Raw genomic sequence first — 20751 nt, 5'->3', positions numbered from 1 at the left:
TGAGCGTGGCCGAATTTTGTTCGCGTTCTCTGTGACGCGGGGTTTTTTGTATATCTAGACTCTAGAGGTATAAAATATGTCCTTATAGGGATGGTGGTTTGAGTTTTTGAAGTGAAAACTTCTTTAGCGGCGTTGAGCACTTTTTCTGTAATGGGTATAAAATCTTAAACTCGCGTCAGGACACGTGACCTGATCGAAAAAGACGGATGGATATCAAACATGCTGAACGTTAATAATCAAGTTTTCACTTCTGCCGGCACTCCCGGAGTGCAACCCGTCTTTTATTTATTTATTTAAAAGTAAATTTAGTTAGAGTGGGATGATATAGTTACAATATTGAAAGGATCTTCAAGCGAAAGTAAATAAAGAATTTCATTGTATTAGTTGTTTATTTTTTAATGTTTCTTATAGATATGTTTAAGCGCAATAAAGCAACTTTTTATTTGTGATTTTAGTAGTGTAAAATGCTCTTTCTTAAATATTTTGTAAAAGAGACATCGACTAATTATTTATTAATCAAATGAGGTCGTAGGCTTCATTAGAGACGTGTATTTAACATTATTTGAACAGTGATTGATTTTCCTACTGCATTTTATTAAATTTTGACCAAACCTCTATACAGTTTGTGACCCTCGTATATCAGTTACATCTATTAGGCCCGATTTTTCAATCCTTGGTTAAAACTTACCCGTCCAATAAAGTATTACGCGATAATATTAAAATGTCGCCTGTAAACTGTCAAATACGGGCAAGAAGAATACATTTTTGAAATGGTAGTTTAATACGTTATTCAACGAATAAGTTTTAACCGACGATTGAAAAATCAGACCTTAGTGACAGTTTAGTTAGAAAATTCTTATTCAATTCAAAGCTAGATCCAGCCATTAGGCCGTGTCACACGTAGAGAAACGTGATTGGAATAGAAACGGTGCGTACACGTGAAAAATGAATTGTTACATAATAATTAGCGTATTGTGTGTATGTGTTTGTGTATACTGTGGCTACGGCGAGCGATATGCACCGGAATGTGCTTGCAACTGATTGACATAGTTTTGAGTGTGTGGTTTATTAAAGGTAGGTACTAGGTACCAGGCTAGTAGGATATGTGAGGAGGCGGTGTTCGTATTGAATGAATGGTGTAAAGAAGTTATGTGTGGTAAGAATACCTTTTTACCACGCATAACATACCTGTGAGCAGATGATGTCGTAGTATTGTCATCTTGTCATAGTATAAAACAAAGTCGCTTTCTCTGTCCCTATATTGTATGCTTAAATCTTTAAAAACTACGCAACGGATTTTGATGCGGTTTTTTTTAATAACTAGATAGAGTGTTTCAAGAGGAAGGTTTTAGTATATAATTTATTATGTTTTAGACAAAGCGGGCGAAGCCGCGGACGGAAAACTAGTTTATACATATTTTATTTCTCCAGTGGAATATGAAAATACCTCTAAGTGGAAACAGAACAGATTGAATTTTTGGATGTATTATAAACTCTAGTGTAAACGCAGCATTAAAAGTTTATGGCATTATTAATATTTATTTAAGAAATACTGTAATCTTTTAGATATGCAATTTAATTTTACCTTAAAGGATTCGTGACACTTTCTCTGCTTAATCCGAAAGTGTAAAGGAATTCCAACCAGTGAAAGTAGATTCGTTTATGTATCCGTCTATTTGATTACTTTAAGTATATTTTAAGTTATTGCGAACTTAAAAACAACTTTTTTATAATTAACTAGCGGTCCACCCCGGCTTCGCCCGTGGTACATAATATTTACGTTTTCTCTACATAAGAACCATCCTCGTACTTCAAGGAATATAATAAAAAAAGAATTATCGAAATCGGTTCAGCCGTTCTCGAGTTATGCGCTTACCAACACATTTTGCGATTCATTTTTATATATAACTAGCGGTCCGCCCCGGCTTCGCCCGTGGTACATATTTACGTTTTCTCTACATAAAAACCATCCTCGTACTTCAAGGAATATAATAAAAAAAGAATTATCGAAATCGGTTCAGCCGTTCTCGAGTTATGCGCTTACCAACACATTTTGCGATTCATTTTTATATATAAGACTAGCGGCCCGCCCCGGCTTCGCCCGTGGTACATATTTACGTTTTCTCTACATAAAAACCGTCCTCGTACTTCAAGGAATATAATAAAAAAAGAATTATCGAAATCGGTTCAGCCGTTCTCGAGTTATGCGCTTACCAACACATTTTGCGATTCATTTTTATATATAAGACTAGCGGTCCGCCCCGGCTTCGCCCGTGGTACATATTTACGTTTTCTCTACATAAAAACCTTCCTCGTACTTCAAGGAATATAATAAAAAAAGAATTATCGAAATCGGTTCAGCCGTTCTCGAGTTATGCGCTTACCAACACATTTTGCGATTCATTTTTATATATAAGAAGAAGATAAGAAGATTTCGTAAACCTTTCGATTTGATCTCATCAATAATTTTCTTCAATCTCTATTTTAATAAAGTTGGAAAAAAAAAGGAAATAAAAATGGTAAAATTAAGAAAACATTTTAATGAACTATCTTTAATAAATACTTCTACAAGGGTTGTTTCAAAGACCTATCCAATGATACTTCAAATTGTGGTTGGTCAGTTCCCAAAATAATGAATACTTTCTGCGAAAGGACACTTAACACATTACTTTTGAACTTTAGTTTCCGAGAATTTGTTTACAAATTATCGAGATTCTTTTTCCTGTCCATTTCTTTTCTTCACGATAAAATTACGCGGGAATTTTGCCCACGTCATCAGCTACTATAATGTGTTTTAATATAACTATTTGGTAAATGAGTCACGCTCTTTTGTTGTGAAATCGTAAATAATTGACATTTTTGCTGTTTATTTTGGAACATTACAGAAATGGGAAATTAATCGTTCTAATAGAAATCTAGTTCTATCGATATTGTTCAAGATTGGCCGTCGGTACGTCTATTTCATCAGTTTTTGCGAACTAAAGTATTAGTTTATTGCTGTAATTAATCACGATTTAATCAAACGCTTCTTAATTACCAATTTACATCTTTATCTTTGTATATCGAGGTCTCGCTAAAAATAAGAGTTGTTAACGACCTCCTTATTCCAAAAGATTCTCATTTCTCACAACGCGCGGCCAAGTCTGTCCAATAAGAAGTGAAAGCCGACAAAATAATTTATTTAACAGAGCGGAACGTGTTTTATAATGTACCTTCAATGACAATATTACTGCATACCGCTACCAAACACGCTCATGAATGGACACAAATAAATATCGGATAGCGTTCTATATTTAAATTAATTATTTTTGCAATACCACCCGCCCGGCGTCCGCTCTCTTGCGAAGTCGCTAACGGAATGAGGTCGCCGCGTTCCAATTTTGAATTTCAACCATAGACTGTAGGAGCGTGTTCTTACTACTTTCACTGTTTTTTTTTTACTTTATGGTCGACAATCCATTGTGATTTTCAACTTCCGATTGCGATAATATCGCTTCGCGTTGTTCTAATCTATCGATTGGATTAATAACTTTCATTAGTTCCTCGTTCAGATAGCAACACCGGGTACATTATTTGCTTTTCACTTATGCAACCGGGCTGTTGGTTATTAAATACAGAACATTTTATGATTTAACATGCATATTTATTACTCGTGTTTAATAAACATTGAGGTGCGGTATTTTAATTCGTGGTCTCGATGTTTCTATGTTATTTAGTATAGCTTTTTATTGCACTTTTAATGTCAATGTACTATTATCTTTTTTATTATATCGTATAGTGCTTAGCTTTAACTTGAAAATGCAATTAAAGTTGTAAGTAGGTACCTATAGAGTATTGTGTGTCATCTATAATTCTATACTAATTTTACTGAATATTATAAAGCTGAAGAGTTTGTTTGTTTATTTGAACGCGCTAATCTCGGGAACTATTGGTCCGATTTGAAAAATTATTTCGGTGTTAGATAGCCCATTTATCGTGGAAGGCTATATTATATCATCTCGCTAAGACCAACAGGAGCGGAGCACTGCGGGTAAAACTACGGAGCACAGCTAGTATTAAAATTAATGATATTATTATCAAAAGCCCCGAGTAGATAAATAAACAATTGAATACATTCACTCAAAGAAAACGGCTTTACACTTGTAGAAGTGGTTGTTATATAAGATGCAATAACCCCAGCACTCGGGTGCTTGCTAATGAACAAATGATTATATTCTAACAGATATTATATGCTTTTTATTTGATTTATATATGTTCTATATTATATGTTATACGGGTAATGTGGAATGTTCATGCGTTCAAATGAGAAATACTTACATTTATTGATGTGTTTACTTGAGGTGGTTTAATTTCTGTCAGATTCTCCTTCCTTGCAAGTAAAATTTTCGTTTAACATTTATTTTATGTGCACGAAGAGTTTCTTAACCTTCAAAAGTCTGGAGTTTTCTATGAACTTAACCAAGATTTGACAAAAATTATTCTAATAGATGATTTTGAAAATTCTTATGTACATAGACGCTTTTTTAATTCAATCTTCACGTTATTCACTTAAATTATCTTTTGTTCGAGAAAACTCTTCGACACTGTTTCTCGGAATAATTCATTCACTTATTATTTAGCGGACGTTTATTAATAATCGTGTTTAATCTCACATCTCGAGAGATGCACGTTATATTGTATGTGCTATATTGTGTACGTGACGTTTTTAGTGTATACACTTCCGCGTGTATGGAGGCGAGGGCACGGTGTGTTGAGGAAAGTAGGAGGGGGGGATTATAAAGTTTATTTATTGGAGTTTAATTCGGGATATAGAATACTTTTCGTCCTAACCAAAAAAAAGGTAGATTGTGACACTATGGGGTAATGTAGATTTTGCTGGTTAAATAATGTTCCTAATTATTTTATATTATTATTAATAGTGTTACAATTACATATAGGCGCCCGTTGGGTCATCACTATATGGTATAAAACAAAGTCGCTTTCTCTGTCCCTATTTCCCTTAGATGTACCTTTGTATGCTTATCTTTAAAACTACGCAACGGATTTTGATGTGTTTTTTTTTTATAGATAGAGTGATTCAAGAGGAAGGTTTTAGTATATAATTTATTAGGTTTTAGACAAAGCGGGCGAAGCCGCGGGCGGTAAGCTACACATAACAGCATACATATTACAGAAAAATAGAAAATATGATCAACTAGATTTCCGCCCGCGGTTTCGCCCGCGTTTGAAAAGGAAAACCCGCATAGTTCCCGTTCCCGTGGGATTTCCGGGATAAAAACTATCCTATGTGTTAATCCAAGTTACCCTCTATATGTGTGCTAAATTTCATTGTAATCGGTTCAGTAGTTTTTACGTGAAAGAGTAACAAACATCCATACATCCATACATCCTTACAAACTTTCGCCTTTATAATATATATTAGACTATCCATTGTCTTTGAAAGATAGTATCAAACTCTATGGCCAAGTCATTCCGTGGCAAAAGCACACCAAATTCTTAGGCGTCACTCTAGACGCACACATGTCATTTAAAGCCCACATTAAGGCAGTCCGTAAGAAAGCCAGCTATGTTCTTAGCCGGCTCTATTACCTTATAAACAGTCGCAGTAAAATGTCCCTTAGACATAAGGTGACACTTTACAAAACGGTGGTCCGTCCAATCCTCACTTATAGTAGTGTAGTTTTCGCGCATTGCGCTCCCAGCTCCATACACAAGCTCCAGACGATTCAGTCGCGGTTCATGAGAACGGCGACTGGAGCGCCCTGGTTCGTGCGTAACGTGGACCTACATAGGGACCTAGAACTCCCCACCATAGCCCAATGGATGAAGCAAGCATCTAAGCGCTACTTCGACAAGGCTAAAAACCACCCCAACCCATTGGTGACAAAGGCCATCGCATACGTCGCGAATCCCGATCCCACTCGTCGTCGCAGGCGGCCGAGACACGTCTTGGACGACTCCGACGACGACATTACCAAAGCCAACGCACGGCTAGACTCGGCGATTGAAGCCCAACGTCGAACCAACCGCGACACCGCACACACCACAGCAGAAAGCGTACACCGTCTTCGCCGGCGAAGACGAGGTCCCTTGTTCCGCGTTCCCGCGCCCACCCGGGTGAGCGCCCGTCCGATTAGGGCCCTTCTGGCCTCCTCCACTCAAGCGACAGCTCAAGCCGAGGTTCGTGGTCCCCGTCAAGGGGGGACGCCCTTGTGCATGTCGCTACCAGGGTGAACCTTCAGTTCACCCCCGCGTCCGCGTTAAAATGTAGAAGCCCTTCTGGCTAACATTGAGAGACACCACAAAAAAAAAAAAAAAATGTCTTTGAAAATTAGTGTAGCGACACCTTTAAATACGTTTTAACTTTTAATTGTTGGTAAAGTGCCATAATGTTTCTTTGTTTCTTGCTTTCGCTTTTATTTCGAGGTTAATAACTAAAAAAGCATTTTGTGCGTCCGTGTGATGTTTCATACAGTATTTAATAAGAAACCATAATTTCTTTATGTAGGTCCATAAAAAATATCTTGAATTAAATATTTGTATCATGGAATCGTAATCCATACTAATATTATAAATGCGAAAGTAACTCTGTCTGTCTGTCTGTTACTCAATCACGCCTAAACTACTGAACCAATTTGCATGAAATTTGGTATGGGGATATTTTGATACCCGAGAAAGGACATAGGCTAGGTACCTTTTATTGTGTAATATGTACCACGGGCGAAGCCGGGGCGGACCTCTAGTTATAAATGAAATGAAATATTGATGTCTAAATAAATCGTTTATTACATTTGCAGGAAATAACGAAATAAGAAATAAAAATATCTTCATAAAAGTCAAAAGATGCAAAGACAATTATAAATTTGGTCATGAACTTTACACTTTATTCAGGTGTACGTTAAGTAAAAAAAAACACTTGTTTTTTTATAATTTAATTAATAGACTAACGGTTCATAGCGTAAACAAAGTAATCTTAAATGTCAGTTATATTATAACTGACATATAAAATAGATAGAAATCCATTTTCCTTATCGCATCAGTTGAACATTGTACCGTTCATATACGTAAAGGTATAATAGTAAACGAGTAAACATATTGTCGTAAATTAATTATTATTTCAAAAGTGGACACGTCACAATTAGATCAAATTTGTTGTTTTCATAATATGCAAACACATTGTTTTTGTTTATACTAGATGTTTGTTTTCTAATTCAAATTTTGAATGTACTACGATTTAAAATGACATTTGTTTTAAATTTAGAACATCAACGTTATATTTTTGTTCCACTTCCGCTATCCAAGCGTTTAACCTGTGACTCATACGTCATACCGACTCAAAATTTCAAAGTTCGAACCTCATTAGGTTGTTTTTTAATTTATAAATTTGGCATTCTATTTGACGTTCTTAATTTAAAATTTCGAACGTCGTAATGTTCGATATTTAAGTTCGAACTCGTTCAACTCGCGCGTAACATAGCGGTCCGCGACGTAATAAGTTTCACCGGTCGGTAACGGATGACACAAGATTACGGTACCGAGACCGCAGTGAATAGACGCTGAGAGTAGCGCAACTACATAGTCCATACTAAGTCGATGAGCAGGATTGCGCTACTGCTGCTATTCGGTTTACTGTGGTAAGACTATAGACAGCTATAGACTTTCCAACGCATGAGCAACGTGCTGCCAATCGCGTTCCTATTTTCAATTGGTTTATGAATATACGTTTTTCGAAATTCGAATTTGTTTTCGCTTTTTAATTTAGGTTTCATGTATAATCTGTGGAACAATTAATGATGATGAATGTGTAGAGATGATAATTTTTTTGATATTTTTATTTTTAGAACTTTTTGTTACATTTAGATTGAAGAATAGATAATGTGGTCTATCTGCGATAGATTAATAAAAATGTTCGTAAAGTATTTAAACATAAAATGAGGCGTGATATTATATTAAGTTTAAATAGGAAATGAACGTGCCTCCGAGTGCCGTCTCGATACTGTTAGCAAGTGAAAGTGTTCGCAAAAGTGAAACGCTAGATGGAGCGTTCGCTTGTAAAAACGAGATTGGGGATTGTGTTGCTTTTTATTTGGTTACTGACGACGAAAATGAGGTTTTTTTACTGTGGGATAGTGCAGCGAAAAAATTGTAATAGGAGGTTTTGTAAAAGAGTAGCTACAGTTTAATGTAAGCTCTTTCTGAAACTGCTTTCTGAAGCGGTGAGGTGGGGAATATTAACTGATGGTACTGATGGTGGTAAATGTTAAAAACATGTACTTAATGACGTTTCAAAAGTGCTTCTAGAAGAAGTCTAATTGAATAAATAAATGTTTGAGTTTGAGTTTGAGTTTGATGTGGCGATTCAAAAATGTTATTAGAACAAGTATTTTTCAATAAATAAATGTTTAAGATTGCGTTTGAATGAAATGAAATTATATGAATGTTTGAATGAAATTAATTTTCCAAGAGCAGGAAGGGAAATTGAAAATAAATTCAAAAGGTCGGTAGTTTTATTGTTATGACAGACTAGTAAATAGTAAATAAATAAAAGATAAATTTTAACCGAATAATGTTTTAACGTGTTCCCCATGCAATAACTTCCGTAGCTGCACAAACTATTGTAGTTGGCTCGTATCTAAGGTGACCTGCACGTGCCATATTCGCGTGACCTCAAATGAAATTACCCGATCGTTGTTGTAGCGAAACTGGTGTTCTGTTTAATGATTTGATTTTTAATTTTAATTTTTAATAAAATAGCGACTCCATTGTTCTTTTTGTTCGCAACATTTTGAAGTGGTGTGAGCGTTTTTGTTAATTTGGGTTGTAAATGGACTATCGGAAGAATAGAGCAGAATAGGTATATATTTTAAATCACGAAATTTTTATTTCTTATGTTAAGTGATAGTTAGCTCCCAGGGTTAAATAAGGTTCCTCATAGATAACAAGAAAAATCTTCTTTTGAACGGAATACGTGATTTATGTCACGTACTACAATCCTTAGCTCTTTTTGGTCGATGACGACGCGGTTGGCGCAGTGGTAAAGTAACTGCCTACTGAGCCGACGGTCCCGGGTTCGATCCCCGGTCAGGGCAAATATTTGTGTGATGAACTCAATTATTTGTTCTTGGGTCTGGGTGTTATTATCTATATATGTATTTATTAAAATATTATATTTATCGTCGCCTAGTACCCACAACACAAGCCTTAATTGAGCTTACTGTGGGACTAGGTCGATTTGTGTAATAATGTCCTATAATATTTATTAATATATTTATTTATTTTTGGTACTTTTCCTGCAGAACTATGAAAATTCAACAATAGTAACAGTCAATGGCATTCAAAAGTGCTTCTATAAGAATGTCTAATTGAATAAATAAATGTTTGAGTTCATTTTGAGTTTAAATAACTTAAAACAATAGTATTTGGAAGTATTTGCATACGATTCGATACGCAATACTGTATACAGATACATTAATGTAAATAGACCAGTGGGACGTGCTCCATTCCGGTGTTTATTTAGTGTCTTAATAAATTATAAATTATAATGTCTATTTTTGAAAGCATCGATTGATTAATCGTACCTACATATTATGAAATCTAATAATATGTTAAATAATGTAAATCGCAAGAAGACTTGACTGATTTCAAAAGCACTTGTTTTCGTTTTTAAATGGTATGCATTTAAGTTTATTTTTGGATTATTTAAATATGTATAGTTTGTGTAAGTTATTTTCTGTTAAAATTTTTCATTACAGTAGTCTACATTAATCACACACTATATCGATTTATGAATTATGATAATTAAAAAGTCAATAACATTCGTAACTCCCAAAAAGCATTAATAAACGTTAAATATAATTCATAAATCAGCTGATGATAACATATTAAGCAGCTGATCACAAATCGAATAAAACATTTCGGAAGTTTCTCCCCATACTAGTTCAAAGGCATCCACAACATACTCATACACACAAAACAGAAGCAAACACAAACACCTACACACACTATACTGTGGTAACAGGTTGTTAGAAGTTAGGACGTAAACGCATTGTCACAGTGAGTGTATTACTATATGTGACGTCACACATACATTTGAGACTCACGCACACGCGCTCAATTCATCGTGGTGTTTTACTATGAGGGATGATCAGGGAAGTTGGGAAATTATAGGTTATGATTGTCGTTTGATTTGGATGGTCTATGTAGGTTAAAGATGGTCGTATTTTGAATGTAACTGATCGTTCAAAACAGTAGGCTCCTAGCATGATGCAGTATCGAGTCTATGGTGTCGTAGGAAAAATAATTTATATAGAGCTCATATGTTAGCTAACTATTTATCTTGTCTTCTTTTTATATATAAAAATGAATCGCAAAATGTGTTGGTAAGCGCATAACTCGAGAACGGCTGAACCGATTTCGATAATTCTTTTTTTATTATATTCCTTGAAGTACGAGGATGGTTTTTATGTAGAGAAAACGTAAATATGTACCACGGGCGAAGCCGGGGCGGACCGCTAGTATAGTATGTAATAAAATAATCCGAAAGATTGGAATTTACGTTATGGACTGAAGAAAAAGGAAAAAAGGCATAACAAGAATCCGAAATGAATAGAAATGATATAGCTTACTGATTCACGACAGAGATTCAACTGCAGCAAATTAAAACTTCTAAGTACAAAAAGAACTTCCAAGATACTGCGCTAAGCAAAATTATAGTCGTAGATACCTGGCACGTGTACAGAATAATTTCACCTGGCGCAGTAGTCGATTTAAATGTTGCCATTTTACCTAACGTTTCGAACACTTTCTGCAAAATAATCACTCTTTGCCACCAGCATTATTCATTCCAATTCGCAGTATTACGGTATGCTTCATAATTTTCAAATAATTCATTGAAGTTATAAGGTTATTGCACGCCTCATAAGTCATAAGCGAAGCGTTGAGGTGGGTACTACTGTCACTTCGCGCAAAACATCTGATTTTTCAAACTTAAAATGTCTTTATGTATCATACATTGCACTTGTAAGATAATACATACACACACATATTAAGAAAAAACACTATTTTTAACATTCATGATATTTTTGATGTCATTTTTGTTATTTAAACTAGTTAAAAAACAGTTTAAAAAAGTTCTGTCTTGGACGTCCGTGTGTCTGTATGTGCGGAGGATTTTCTTGTTAACACGATAGCGACCGAAATACTTTACTAATCGAGTCTTTTTTTTTCTCTTACGCTTGAGTATGCTCAGGAATAGAACCCTTTCATTTTTCAGGGTCTGATTCGATGTGGTTTAATTGTTATTAAATAAACAAAAATAATAATTAATAAATAATTATTTAAAAAAAATTATGAGGCGTGCACTTTTGGATTTTCCAAATTATTTGAAAATTTTATGCAATTAAGATAAATCTCAGGATTTAGGACTATAAAAATGGTATGAACTGTTTGTGTCCCTAATAGTAATAAAAATAGTGAGCTGATTATGAATAGCTAAAGCTCTTCATCACTTTTTAATACCCCTAATAAAATATAGCTATTTAAGCCATATTACTCCAACGAGAATAACATAAACCTAGTAAAGAGACACCTACGCTCAGCCACCGCCTACCGGGAGACAAAGTAAAAATAGCACATAGAATACTTTCATTATACCAAGGGTAATTTACGTTACTACTGATAAAAATAAACTCGGTGACGTCTGGACACGATTGTGTTGCGAATCTCGCGAAATCTCAAAAATTTCTACGTATTTTCCTCGGTTTTATCTCCGCAGAGTTTCAATGTCTTGTTCAATTGTTTAGTAATGTTCGTTCTGATTGATTGAGTCTGGTTTTAATTGGCTGGTATTTTTATCCTGGATTCCTGGTATTACCTTTCTTCCCTTTTAACCTGGATAATATGGGAAGTTTGTGCCAGTTTCTTGATACCTAGGTGGAAAATAAAGCGATTAAAAACAAGTGAATTGGTGTCGATCGAAGAAATACTATCCTATTACATTCCATGCCTCCATCTTATTTGATTAGTTATCAGACATTTCAGTAGATTTATAGAGCACGTAAGTAGTGCAATTATTAAATGTTGTATGTAATATTAATTATAATGTTGGTACTTTTTGCACTAATGGATAGATATAGATTATTGCAAACTAATTGATTGTTTAGCTAAACTTACTGTAATGAATGTACTCTATTGCTTAAGTGTATATAATATAAAGTTCATTGTAAAATTAGTATCGTTAGTCAGCAAATTATTTTAATATCCTTATGTTATATCTTATTGAAAGGGGAAGATGTTGTATGTAATATTAATTATAATGTGGGTACTTGGATATACTTTATAAAAATGTAATGTCACTTGTTCATTATAATAAAGAGTTAAACACAACATTAAATATCACTAAACATACCAATTAAATAGACCAAAAGCAATCAATTAAGGTAACGAGTTCAGAGCCTAATTCTCTAACCGAATAACTTTTTGTCGGTTATCTTCAATCAAAACCACTTCACAATTATTCACTGGTCAATAATAACTATCGAAGACCCTAAAAACACGGCAATAGGTACTTCGTATTAGCAAAAACGACTTACTCATTGCAATCTTCGAAAGATTCCACTGTATTGCTACGCGATTTTGTACTGAATGTCTATAGTAATAAAGGTGAGTTCGCTTTGAACGTTTAAACATGCCAGGGCGATATTCCGAGGCCGCGGAACGGTGTCAGTGGGTCGCGGCGGGCCCTGAACTTGGAACGGGATACGTTATGTCATTTTAGCGGCCTTTTCTAGATTGCTTTTGGGCGGCATTTTAGCGGCTTTTCGGGTTTCGTTTTAACGGCATTTTAGCGGCTTTTGACGTTTGGTTTTAGCGGCATTTTAACGGCTTTGGAGGAAAAGTTTTACCGCCTTTCAGAGTATTTAATCTTAGTTTTTTTTAGTTATTTTTGCAACCTTGTTTCCTTTTTTCGAGATGCGTATGATCCTGTCACCTGTGTAATTTAAAGACCTTGTGAGCTTTTATTACATTTGCATGTTATGTTAATTTGATTCTTGTTTAACCTTAGTACGAAGACGCAAAGAAATTCACTAATGTTTTTGTCACGCAATGTCATGATTTCTCATTGCACACAGATTATATAATATTTCAATGACACATAGGAGCCTTGAGTCCTTTTAAATTAAAAAAAGTAGGTATATGAAAATGACCAAATATTTTATTGGAATAAGGACGTCTAGAACGTTCTACAAATGCGTAAACAATATGATTTAAAACTATGCTAAATTCACTACTAATACGTAATGTAGGTCGCGTCGAGGCGGCGACCTTGAAAATGTATTCATTTAGTGTTTTTTCACTTTGCTAAGTGGGTCAATTCTTTATACTATGTTTGGCTGTGAACGAAATTACTGCGTTGATACTGTGCAGAGGTTTGAACTTTTCTTTAAAATAATAATACGTATATATCTACGAAGTTTTAAGCTATTGCATAGCTTCTATCGCGGGCCTTGAGCGCGGCGCGGGGACCGAATCCAGAAATTTAGTAACGAAAAACCTCACGCTCCCCACTCCGACGGGCACGGAGGTGTGGCTTGAAGGCATAACATGCAATAGCTATACCCCGGCAGTCCCCGAGTGCCACACGTCTTTTTTTGATACTAGTGGTGATCTTAGTAGAAGGTAGGTCCTGTGGAGTATGAAACGAAAGAGATTTTTAAGGAATACGAATACAAACAGTTTACAAATTTTATTAAGTACATACTACATACATACCTATATCAATATTTAATAAAAAATTGTTCTCCAAACATAGAGCCTAAAAAAGTGGTGGGTATTTATTATTAGGTCACTGTTTTAAACAACAACAAATTCAAAATTTTTGCAATATTTTCTTGGGAAACCGGAAAATATGTCGATTTTAATGTAGTACATAATATTAATATTGAAAAAATTATTATTGGAAACGTAGGCCCAGATTCCTTAGAACATAGGACATAACATAGTCCAAAAGACATAAATTGACATCGTAAAATTTATCAGTGATGAAGGTTACTTATTTGGGTATTAAGGTCGAGACGATATTATGTAAAACTTATGGAGTTTTGAGATAATTTCATGTTTTATATGTGCTTATTAACGAACTAGCTGTGCCCCGCGTTTTACCCGCATTCCTCTGCTCCTATTGGTCTTAGCGTGATGATATTATAGCCTATAACCTTTCTCGATAAATGGACTATCGATAATCGAACGGTGATATATTTTTTCAAATGGGCCTGAGAGTAGCTAATTCAAACAAACAAACAGCTTCAGCTTTATAATATTTGTAAAGATTATCGCTCGAACGGTATAAGAGCATAATAAATCAAATATTAAATTGCGAAATTGACTGACTCATTGTAAAGCTGAAACTGGTGAGTCAATATTGATAAATTTCGCTATAGATACGCAAATGAGATATTGAAGAAATTATGATTAAAGGATGGAAAGGTTTATCAGAAATTATCTTGTCCACGATAAAATACTTAGTAACTGAAAATTGTAATAAATATTAACCAATATTTTTCCTTAGCTATGTAAAATAAATAAAGCATATAAACAATAAAATAAAAATCATGCTTTTAATCTTAATACTATTATAAAGGCGAAAGTTTGTATGTATGTATGGATGTATGGATGTTTGTTACTCTTTCACGTAAAAACTACTGAACCGATTACAATGAAATTTAGCACACATATAGAGGGTAACTTGGATTAACACATAGGATAGGTTTTATCCCGGAAATCCCACGGGAACGGGAACTATGCGGGTTTTCCTTTGAAAACGCGGGCGAAGCCGCGGGCGGAAATCTAGTTTTTTAATAAGATAAACTCGTGAAATAATTGTATTGTCACCGATCCTTGATAAGTGTACAAAGTTTGAATTAAATCCGTCCGTTTAAAGTGGGTCAAAATCGAGTCTATATGAGCCGGTAACATACAAACATACAGCGTGATAAATTGAGCTCCATATTAAGAAATGTTTTTTTCATTAAGAAAAATTTCCCTATAATTACCTACTTTACAAATTTAGCTCTCAATGGTGTATCAAGTTTGAACCCATGACCCGAAAGTGCTATTTCGCAATCGAAACCGGCAATAACCGGTTTTAACCGGTGTGAGAGATTTGCTAACACGCAACCTTGGTACGCGATAAATCCGTAAAATCAATGTCAATTGTATGTTAAATTTTGATAACGGTGCATCTTTTTTTATCAGAAATTTTAAAATATTAGATGAGTAAATTTTTTGTTATAGATTCGCACTTCTGTTTCATTATTTCTGTTTGCGTTATGTGTATGCTAGTGTCAAGTATGGAGATTGAAATAGGCCACGTGAAAAAATATATACCTAAGTAAAGTAATAAAATCGAAATGAATATGAACTTAAAGACAAGCAAAGTCGGGTTCCTAGTAAGTATATGTAAAATTATACGTAATATCTTTTAGTTAGAAAGCAACTGCTTTCGCTGTTGCAAAAAAAAATGATGAAAAATGTTTTGCAAATCAATTTTGCATCAAAATTTATCAAGTAGATTTTAAGTACTTATTTTTAATGTGAGTATGTTTGTAAATGTGTTACATACTATATGAAGAATATTATCAAATTATCAGCTGTTGAGAAGGTTGTTCCTTGAAATTCTGAATCTAAGTACATATTATCTTGATTTCCTTACTGCATATCGCAGCTATAATTTTTATTATTATCAGTGAGATGTTTAAAATTAAAACTTTGGTGAAGTCGATGCACGATGATTTAAGATTAGACATTTATAAAATTACAGTACTACCAAGTACCAACATAAATTCCTCTATTTACGACGAAGTTATTAAAACAAAATATTTAGCCGCATTGTATCCATTTTAAAGCAGAGACAGTTAAATGGCGTTATAAACAGTCCACGAAATGATGAACCATCTCAATAATACCGTTTTAAAAATCCGCAATCGGCCAACTTGTTACCACGGGCAAAGTTGCCAAAAAATTTCGCATAACGGTTGACCCGCTTTTGTTTTTTCACGCGAAACTCGACTTTATTACAAGGTAATAAGAATGCCGGTTTTGGAGTAACATGGGTAGGGTAATGAAATGCGAATTTGAACTTTATTACGTAGTGATAGAGTCGGTTTTTGATTGTGTTTAAAAAGTTTTATGTGGTATAGAGTGGGGGTTTATAAAATATTGTATTAGTTTTATCACTATTTTGATGATTTATTTCGACTTGTGTTAGTTAATTTTTGTCGAGTTCAATGTATTGTTTATGTATGTTATTAGTTATTACTTATTACATATTATTATTTATTATACTTATAACATGAAAAATAACTTTCGACTATATTCGGGTTGTAATCATTTAATATTTTTACGAACTGTTTAATTTTTTATAAGGTTAAAAATTTGTCTTGATCTTCAAATTTCATCATCGTTTAAGTAATAGTTTTAAATTTTTTTAATTACATATGTATTATAATTTTAAATCGGAAATGATTCAGCCTTGTGTAAAGTAAAAGATTTCTAAAGGTTATGAGAAATAATTCCTTCATCCTTGTTTTAAAAATTACTTGTTGAAATTCCAATAAAATTTACAAATTAAAACTTACATCTAATTAACTGAATTTAGCATTGAAATGTTATAAAAAAAGGTGCATCCAAAACATATCCGCTAGCACCTTTGCTTAACCCAGTGATCGTCCAAGAACACCGCATTGAATGATAACAATACATTTTAAACTCTACAAATAAGGGATTAAGGTACATCTTAGTTTGCATTGACACAACCTTCTGTAGATTATAACCTCGTCGCTATCATGTTCAGGGTTAGAAGGAATAAATAAATTATAATAACTCTTATTGTACTCATTTTACGGTCGATTTTCGTACAAAATAACAAGTAATTTCTTAAGTAATGTGCATATTAATTTTTAATTGTATACATCGTTTGAATTTTAATATTTTTTTTAAATAGTGATTATCGGCAAGGGCTTGATAGAATTGAGAGTTTAAAGAGCGTTTGTCAATGTCATGTAAATACTTTAATTAAAAAAAAATAGAACATGAGAATATTAGTCAATTAATTTAGATTATCAATAAAATATATATAAAAATGAATCGCAAAATGTGTTGGTAAGCGCATAACTCGAGAACGGCTGAACCGATTTCGCTAATTCTTTTTTTATAATATTCCTTGAAGTATGTATGAGGATGGTTCTTATGGAGAGAAAATGTTAACACGTACCACGGGCGAAGCCGGGGCGGACCGCTAGTTACCAATAAAATATAGGTAAATTGATTTTGGCACATCTTATACAATTTTATGCATCATATTTATACTATGATTAACTGTTTATTTCACTCCGATAAAAACAACAATAAAATATTCTGGTAATGTAATTTATTACAAAAAATCCTAATTGTTTTGTAACTAAACATTATTATTGTCTCTTATCACTAAAACTATAACATATTTTGATTGTCTAATACAAAACATATAAACATTCAGGAAGTATGTTTGTGGTCAAGGTTGATGGGTTTTACTGTGCGGTTGGTTGCTAGGCGAAACATCGTTAGATAAGAAATTGATGTCAATACGTTGTAATGATTTTAAACGCGATTTAATCATTATTTTCATTGTATGAGTATACGGGATTTTTTTAAATTTATATTGTAAATGTTGGCTGTATTTTCCAAGTAGAGTTCAAAATGAATTGGATATAAATCTAATACATAACTTAATTGAATAATATTCTAAGTAGTATTCCCACTGCAAGGGCACAAGGCTCTTTTACATCATCCTGCAACTGGCCAGTGGCCAGTATGATAATGTAGTCAAAACTTTTACAAAAAAATATTTTATCAAATCTTGTTCAGTTTATCCTTAGTATAGCTAAAAGTTATGTACTTATTAACCATGTCTAAAAGTTTACATATATACCAAAGTTAATACGTAGAATAAAGTAGCACAAATCCAATACCGAATATTATTAAAACACGTTTATACTAGAACTACATTCTCATAACTATAATTTGAATTGTCTCTTCCAGGCTGTCGACTGGTGGTCGGTAGGCGTGCTCACATACGAGCTGCTGACCGGAGCGTCTCCGTTCACGGTCGAAGGAGAGAAGAACACACAACAAGAGATCACCAAGCGGATAGTTAGGTGTAGCTACCCCGTGCCGAATGACGTCAGTCCCGAGGTGCAGGACTTTATAAAGAAGTGAGTAATAAGTGAAGTAGTGTTTCTAATGAGTATGTAGTTAACGGAGAAGTAGTAAGAGATCTGGGGCCTTAGACAAAGTAACAATTAAAAAACGATAACGAAGTTAGAAAAGGAAAAGTGTATGGGATTGACATTAGATAGACCACGTGATCTAACGCGGCGTATGTCAATCCCATACATTTTTGCCTTTTCTAACTTCGTTATCGTTTTTTAATTGTTACTTTGTCTAAGGCCCCAGGACTTTATTAAAAAGTGAGTCTTGTCTCTACAGACGCAAGTAATGTCAAATCGTTTCGTCAAAATTATTATAGGTATACTGCAACATAATATTTGGTGACTCTTCTTTTGTGAAATTGAAAGACTGTGTTATCATAAAAATGTAATTTTTTTTTTCAGATTATTAGTAAAAGATCCACGGAAACGTTTGGGCGGCGGCGAAGATGATGCAGAAGAACTTAAAAGACATCCTTTTTTCAAGGTAATTTTAAGTTTAATAACAATCGCAATTCAGTAACAAACACACACACACACACACTTTATAAATATTTTATTTATTTACAATACTTTATTGTACAAAACAATGTAAGGAAATCTAGTGCAATCTAATGATGTACAAAAATTTTGCACAATAGGCGCCCTTATCCCTTATTACACAATAGGCGTACACAGCAATCTCTGCCAGGCAACCTGGTAGAAAAGGAAATGTGAAAAGAATAAGGATAGCGCAAAAAAAAAGAAAGAATAAAAAATGCATAAATCAATCCTTCTTTACTAAATTTCCTTCCAAAATATATAATATATTATGTAGTTAGATATCAGTTACATATTATGTAATATTGACATGATTTTAAAAGAGCAACTATGGAGTTTCTTGCCGATTCTTCTCCATAGATACTGTTTTCCGAATCGATGGTAAATGTTAAAAAAATTTGGAAAATCCAAAAGTGCACGCCTCATAATTTTTTTTTAATAAATATTTTTATTTTTGTTTATTTAATAACAATTAAACCACATCGAATCAGACCCTGAAAAATGAAAGGGTTCTATTCCTGAGCATACTCAAGCGTAAGAGAAAAAAAAGACTCGATTAGTAAAGTATTTCGGTCGCTATCGTGTTAACAAGAAAAAGGATCCGCACATACAGACACACGGACGTCCAAGACAGAACTTTTTTAAACTGTTTTTTAACTAGTTTAAATAACAAAAATGACATCAAAAATATCATGAACGTTAAAAATAGTGTTTTTTCTTAATATGTGTGTGTATGTATTATCTTACAAGTGCAATGTATGATACATAAAGACATTTTAAGTTTGAAAAATCAGATGTTTTGCGCGAAGTGACAGTAGTACCCACCTCAACGCTTCGCTTATGAGGCGTGCAATACTTATGTAATGACGATTCGAAAGTGCTACTAAATAGTAGTCTAATTGAATAAATGAATGTTTGAGTTTGAATATGTTAATAATGATTTTAAATTTTAATTTAATGTCTCTTCCAGAACTTAGACTGGGAAGCGGTATCCCGTCGCGAAGTGCCCGCTCCATTCGTACCGGCACTATCCCACGCGGCGGACACAAGCAACTTCGCGGGCGAGTTCACTCGCATGCGGCCCACGTACTCGCCTGCACACGCGCCCAAACATCACGACAAACTGTTTCTGGGTGAGTAAGAAATGAAATGATATGAAATGATTTATTTTGCAAGAAATGTGAAAGATTTACAGATGTTACATAATTCATTGTTCAGCACAAATCGCCAATTGATTGGCATGAAAAAATTAACAATAGAATGTCAATGTCTTACTACATAAATATCGTGGAAAAGATGGTCTGGGCAACGGATCTTGTAGGTTTCACAGGTCGAAACTCGAGGAAAAAGCGATATTACTAGGAAAAAGCGAAATTACTAGGAAATCATAGGCATGAGCACCATGACGGGCCATTCCCAGGTAAAGAGACTTTTCACAGGTCAAAATGCACACCATCAAAAGCTACTTTTAGGTATGTGTCCTGCCTATATTATAGCTCTTTCCCCCATAAAACCGTGACTGGGCAGATTACCTGTAACATAGGGATGAGGTGAAATTACTAGGAAATCTCGGCTGCGCACGCGCATGAGCACCACAATAAGTTGTTTTTATTTAGAAAAAATATGTCACGACTCTGGTAAAGTTCTAGCGACCAATTCCAACTTGCGAATGGATATTGATGAAGCTGAAATTAATAAATGTTTCAAGATTGACTTTTTATAACACCTATTACACTGGGGTAGATCCCTTTAAAAATAATAAAAAGTCCAAAAAAATCGCAGTCGGATGAAACCCATTAGAAAAGGAGGGGAATATGATGAAAATTAAAGGAAAAATAAATTACGGTCAATCCGAGTTCGGGAAGGGGGAGGGGGGAGCTTTTAAGAGAAAAAAATGGTTTCTCTCGATTTCCGACAAAACTACAAGTCCTACGGAAAAAAGTTCAATGGCAAAGTTGTAGGTAATAAA

The 20751-nt window shown here is 34.1% G+C and overlaps 1 protein-coding gene across 1 annotated transcript in view; it reads left to right on the top strand.

Annotated features, from left to right (window-relative positions):
• Positions 1 to 20751, top strand: part of LOC149896933 (ribosomal protein S6 kinase alpha-5-like) — an 83956-nt gene that overhangs the window by 54012 nt on the left and 9193 nt on the right. The window contains exons 7-9 of the mRNA XM_090117304.1: positions 18076 to 18248; positions 18648 to 18729; positions 19753 to 19915. Of these exons, the coding sequence (XP_089973430.1) occupies positions 18076 to 18248; positions 18648 to 18729; positions 19753 to 19915 (418 nt within the window). The remainder of the gene's footprint in view (positions 1 to 18075; positions 18249 to 18647; positions 18730 to 19752; positions 19916 to 20751) is intronic.

Source organism: Colias eurytheme, chromosome 27 (assembly GCF_061535395.1).
Source record: "Colias eurytheme isolate Ceu_HAF_F1 chromosome 27, ilColEury1 Martin Lab GWU primary, whole genome shotgun sequence".
Lineage (NCBI taxonomy): Eukaryota > Metazoa > Arthropoda > Insecta > Lepidoptera > Pieridae > Colias > Colias eurytheme.
The sequence above is the reverse complement of the archived record's forward strand: the minus strand, read 5'-3'. Positions and strand labels throughout refer to the sequence as shown.